Genomic DNA, 6103 nt, shown 5'->3' with positions numbered 1-6103 from the left:
TGCATAGTTCAAGGGTATATTTTATCCCAAAATGTAATGGAGGGTATATGTGGTCTATTTCGCATAGTTCAGGGGTATTTTTGACCATTTTCCGTATTTTTAAAAAGGTATAATACATAAATATGCCCTTTTATTTGACATTATTTCACATTTATGCCCTCCAATTTTGGGTGTGCACAAGTAGACACTTAACTTGTATAAAGTTGAACAAGTAGACACGTGAGTCCTACGTAGTGTAATATATGTAGGAGATCATGTAGGATGTCACGTAGGATGCGTGTGTCTATTTATTCAACTCTATATAAGTTTAAGTGTCTACTTGTGCACATTCAAAGTTGGAGGACATAAATATAAGCTCAGACCAAGTTAAAAGGCATATTTATGTATTATGCCTTTACAAAAAAGATAATTTTATGAGTCCATTCATGTTTTTTATAACCGTGCGAAGCGCGGCCAAGTTCACTAGTTAATTTATAAAGTCCAACCTTAAGGTTGTGAGTTCAAGTCACCAAGAGAGCAAAAAAGGTAGGAGCTCCTAGTGGGAGGGGGAAAAAAGGCCAGATTAATTAATCAACCCAAATGAACATGAATTAAATTCAAAAATTTCTATGAATTTAACACAATAAAATTTAGCAAAAACTACATAATTAGACATACTTCACTACTATATATACTATTATTACTTATACTTTCAAAATATTATGTATCTTACCATTAATTAAGAGTTTTCTACATATCTTACACTTAAATACATGTATTTTTGCTACCAAATACACAAAAATAGGGAGAAAGGCGAGCGAAATTCATATGTATCCCAGATACATGTGAATCACACTAGATACCCACTACATACATGTATATGTATGTATCGAGAGTGATTTGCTCAAATACATGGGAGAGTGGTGAGGGAGATGGGAGAGAGGCGAGCGAGATTTGTTATGTATCTCATATGCATGTGAATCCACTTGGATGCAATGTATTTAGCTAGAACAAATTACACATAAATTTGACCTCATGTATCTAGATGTAACTGGAGGCACCAAAATCTGGTAAAATACATAATATTACAAACTACAGTATAACTAAATGATTAACTCCTAAACTAGTGAAATTTATGTAAGTTTTCAATAATTTATATGTCTATAAGTACTAATTAGAAGAAGTCAACAATGTTAGTATATTAGTAAATATTATATTAATACGTCTTTGACCAAATTATTATGCAATATGTTTTCATTTGATTAAGTTACTCAAAAGTCATGGTCAAATCTTGACAATCAGAATTTTCTTTATGGCAATATTAATGAAAAGCATTAACCTCTTGCAACAAAAGTAGCTATATATACAATACAATCACATTCCTGAAAATTATCAAAAGAAGAAGCAGCATAAAAATGGATTGTGTAAGAAGTAGTTTAGTTGTTGTCACCCTCTTCTTGTTTTTGTCTTTCCAAATAAAAGCAGACCCAGATTTTGCTTCAATCATATCTTTACTTGAATTAGGAGAAGCCAATGCATCAGCCACTTGTGACTACCTTAATGGAGGGCACCCAAGAAATGCTTCTGCAGGGACTAGAACTGTTTGTTCAAAATGGTATAGTGTGGTAGTTGACAATTTGGACTTTTCTATAGACCATCTTAAGAAAAAGAATATCTCAGAAGCCGTAGATGATGTTGATACTGCTGATAGATTCACCTCCACTTGTCAACAACTACAAATTGAAGATGCTACAATTATATCAAGTTATAATTATATTAAAGATATTTGTCAAAACGTTATCAAACAACTTCACAAGCTCGTATAATTATTTCATCTTTATTAATTACTTTGGTTGTATCTTTTTCTGTATTGATGATACTCATCAAATCTATAATATTTTATTGAAGAATCAAAATTCATACTATTATTTTTAGAATAAGTTTATTTTGACCATATGTATCAGCTTTTGCACCATGACAATCCGATCACTAAAATTACGGGAACCTATCTTTTAGAATGAGACAGCGAGTCCAGACTAGCCTCCTGGACTGAACATACCCCTCATTCACTTTAGTAGGCGAGAAGGAGGAAACGAAGACGAGAATTCTCAAAAGGAGGGAACATGTTGAGACGACTGTGTGTAGATCAAAGATGGATGCCTTCCAAATAATATTCAAGTCGTTTTGGTTTACCTGGTCACAGTGAGTGACATGTGGCATCATCTTGTTGATTTTGGTCACCGTAGAATGTAGCATGAGTTTGGACTTCAAGGTGTAATGAACCTTGTGTAAGAATAATTTCTTACTTATGGTCCAAGTTTACTTGTGATCCAAGTAATACAATAAATAATATTTAATGAAGAATAGATCTCGTACGTACATCGGTTACTTGATAGACGTATCAAATTAAATTTTAATCTCTATAAATTGGTCCTCCCTCCACCTAATTAGGGTTACCACATAATCTCTACATTATTTTCATTACTTACGGCTGTGGTAACGTAAGGTTAGGGCAAGGAGGTAGAAACCAATTTACAACTAATGCTCCGCTTTTCTCTGAGATGATGTCTTCTGCATAAGGTATGTGGCCCTAACAATCACGATGTAAGATTATTGTGTTTAAGATCCTGATGTGTATTAAAATATTTAAACTTACATGTGGCATCCGAACCTGAATTGTTTAAACTGATAATCTTCAAATATGAAACATTCTTCATCGTGCATATAATTAATAAACATTGTCTGTTTGTTCAATAATGTTTATGGTGTTGAATATAACCTGCAAAACCAGATGACAGCTACTCGATTGAACTATATATGAAGTCATACACTTGTTAGACTTAACTGCACTAAGCAGTCCTTTGGTTCTATGACAAGTTATACAAGGATTATAGCATACCAGTGGTTATACAGTCAGTGGCGGACTCAAGATTTTCACGAAGTGGGTTCAAGATATAAAAAATAAATAAGCAAAAATGCAAACAAAACAAATTTTGATTAATTAAAATATATCATTACAATTCTATTCTACGAGTTTTCATTTCTTGAAACCTATTCATAATACTCTCATCAGAAATAGTATTAAATATTCTTTTCTCTACATAAGGCACCATACAACTACTCAGAAAATCATCATCCATTCGATTTCGCAATTCACTCTTGATCAACTTCATTGCCGAGAAAGCTCTTTCAACTGTAGCAGTAGCAACCGGCAGGAGCAACGCAAATTTTATAAGGCGAAACACAAGAGGATAGTTTAAATGCTTCTTTACCTTAACTAGCATTTCAGAAAGATCGCCAAGCCCTTTTAAGTTGGAGAACCTTTTATCAACATCACGGACATCAACTATATAAGTCTCTAGCTGATTCCTAAGAGTAACCATTACATTTTCACCAAAATCATCAGGATATAATTCAGCCATTCTCAATATGTTCTTGATGTCAAAACTAGAAAATGAGTCAACTGGATTCAAGCAAGCAACTCCAATAAGCAAATTTGTTCTAACCTCATTAAAACGATCATTGAGTTCTTGAAGCTGCCAATCAATAATCTTAAAAAATACTTCCACACGATAGTGATGTGAAATAGTATACTTAGCAACTTTACGTTGAGATCTTCCAAAATTAACATAGAACTCATCAAAATTAGGTATCAAAATATCATACTTGACACAAAATGCAGACACATTCTCGGCAAGTGAATCCCATCCTTCATTCCTTAAATCTTGCAATCGTTTCTTCACCACTTTAACAAGTAGAATGGCATTTGCAATATCTTGTTCTTTCTTTTGTAAAGACTCATTAAGCTCATTTGTGATCGCTAAAATATCTCTCATTAAATGCAATATGAAAGCAATCTCAAATGTTTGACAAACTTTAAAATATCCGGTTGCCTTAGCTTTTTCTTCAACAGATTCAGAATCAACAACAATAGTATCAAGAACATCAGTAATAGAGCCAAACATACTAATGAAGTTCTTAAAAGATTTGTAATGTGAACCCCACCGAGTATTGGCAGCTCTAGCAAGACCCAAGTTCTTGATTCAATCCTTACCACTTTCAACCTCACCCATATCAAGTGCCACTGGAACTTTTTTTTCTTGAGATTCTCGAAGTTCATCCATACGTTTAAAAGAACCTCCCACTACATTTAAGACATTAGAAACCAACAATACAAGTTCTCCAACTTGAAGGCATTTTTTAGATACCCCAACAAGAGTTAACTGAAGTTGGTGAGCAAAACAATGAATTGCATGAGCTGATTTACTTTCTTGTTGAATCAAAACTTTAAGGCCACTTAAAAGCCCTTGCATATTGCTAGCTCCATCATAGCATTGCCCTCGTATAAAAGATAAACTCAAAGAATGTTGCGCAAGATAGTTAACAATAGCTTCTTTCAAACATAAAGCACTAGTATCATGAACATGAATAATTCCTATGAACCGTTCCACCACAGACCCCTTTCTATCAACATAACGCAAAACAATTGCCATTTGCTCCTTACGTGATATATCACAAGATTCATCAACTAACAATGAAAAATAGTCACCGTTTAGATCCTCCATAATAGCTTTAATTGTTTCAAGCTTACATGCAGTGACTATATCTTTTTGAATTTTATGAGAAGTCATCTGGTCATTTTTTGGAGCCTTTTTCAACACAAGTTCACCAATTTTATCACACCGCTTCGCATACCATGAAAGAATTTCAAGAAAGTTACCTTTGTTTAGCGATGATTCATCTTCACGATGTCCACGAAATGTCAATCCTTGATTCAAGAGAAGTCTCGCCACTTCAATTGAAGCCTTTAAGTGAATTTTGTGCTCAAGCTTGGTTTGATTTGATAGCTTAACAAATGTGGCTTGAATTGATTGTTCTTGTCGCATTAGATCTTCACACTTCTTCTTTGCCTGATTGTGAACACTGTTTGACTTACCAATAGGCGTATCTAATCTTTTCTTTTTGTGCCAACTCCTGAACCCTATACTTGAAAATGTTTCACCTCCACCTTGATGAATGTTTTCATCTTGAAATAAATAACAACACAAACAATAAGCTGCATCTTCAGTCACAATATACTCCAACCAATCATGATATTTTTTAAACCATTTGCGATTAAAACAACGTTTTAATCCAGAAATATCACTTTGAGGAAACTCGCGAATTCAAGGTTGATGAGGACCTCTTTGGATATATGCTCGTCTAATCTCATCACGTTCATCCGGATAATAGTCTCGAATGGGTATTCTTTTCTTTGGATCAGCTGGTAAAGAATCCAAATCTACCCTTTGTTTCAATCTTTTAGCGGAATGATGAGTTTCTTCTAATTGGTTCAAGTTTTCTTCCACCCGAGGAGCATTTTGAGCAGATGAACTTGATTGTGGCAACTTGGAGGATATAGGAGAGAAAAAATCTCTTCATTTGATATTCAACCTGTATTACCAAATTAAAATTATAAATTAGAAAGTAACTAAACAAAGCGTTGTTAAATAAATGGAATTTCAATTAAATGATCTTGCAATTTGCATTGCTTAACTTTAATAAATTGCCATAGTATCTTATTAACTTGACATTACTATGTCGAAAGCATTCTCCTCAAAGTTAGATCAATAAAACAAAAGACTACAATTTAGATAATGCACTTTTATGAGGCTAACAACATACATATCTGACTATAATAAACAATATATGTTAATACATTTGAAAATAAATTACATTGACTTATGAATGAGACAGTAAATAACAAGATGAACGAAAAACTAGGCTTCAATATAAACTAAGAAGATAAAAGAATATTATGAATGATTTCTCTTCATTCAACATTTAACAAATAAAAACAAAATATTAAACAAAATAATTATAACCTTAATTTCAGAATCGAATACATAGAAACATACCTAATATTATTTGTAATTTTTTGTTGATTTTAGAATGATAAGGGATTTTTTAGATGAAGAAATGAAAAATAACCACAATAATCATATATGTATATATAAAGACTAGAATCAAGAGCGAAAAACATACTTGTGCGAGATTTGAGAGACGGGGAGAATTTTTTTTCCTTCAACAAAAAAATATGCTCAAAATTTTGGGGGGAAAAGTAAGAGAGGTTCAAGAAGATTTT

The 6103-nt window shown here is 32.9% G+C and overlaps 2 protein-coding genes across 2 annotated transcripts; both read right to left on the bottom strand.

Moving 5' to 3' along the window:
* Positions 1-2993: 2993 nt before the first annotated feature.
* Positions 2994-3944, bottom strand: LOC107062360 (uncharacterized). The gene has a single exon (XM_015312907.1). It carries the CDS (start codon positions 3942-3944, stop codon positions 2994-2996), a length of 951 nt encoding a protein of 316 aa, XP_015168393.1.
* Positions 3945-4022: 78 nt separating this feature from the next.
* LOC107057743 (zinc finger MYM-type protein 1-like) lies at positions 4023-4865 on the bottom strand. Its single transcript, XM_015312906.1, has one exon. The coding sequence runs from the start codon at positions 4863-4865 to the stop codon at positions 4023-4025; it is 843 nt and encodes a 280-aa protein (XP_015168392.1).
* Between the last annotated feature and the right edge of the window lie 1238 nt (positions 4866-6103).

Source organism: Solanum tuberosum, unplaced genomic scaffold (assembly GCF_000226075.1).
Source record: "Solanum tuberosum cultivar DM 1-3 516 R44 unplaced genomic scaffold, SolTub_3.0 scf00223, whole genome shotgun sequence".
Taxonomy (NCBI): Eukaryota; Viridiplantae; Streptophyta; class Magnoliopsida; order Solanales; family Solanaceae; genus Solanum; species Solanum tuberosum.
This window is presented reverse-complemented; position numbering and strand designations above follow the sequence as displayed.

Bases quoted from the DNA above. Each gene is read 5' to 3' on its own strand.
- LOC107062360 (XM_015312907.1), bottom strand. From the start codon at position 3,944: ATGTTTGGCTCTATTACTGATGTTCTTGATACTATTGTTGTTGATTCT.
- LOC107057743 (XM_015312906.1), bottom strand. From the start codon at position 4,865: ATGCGACAAGAACAATCAATTCAAGCCACATTTGTTAAGCTATCAAAT.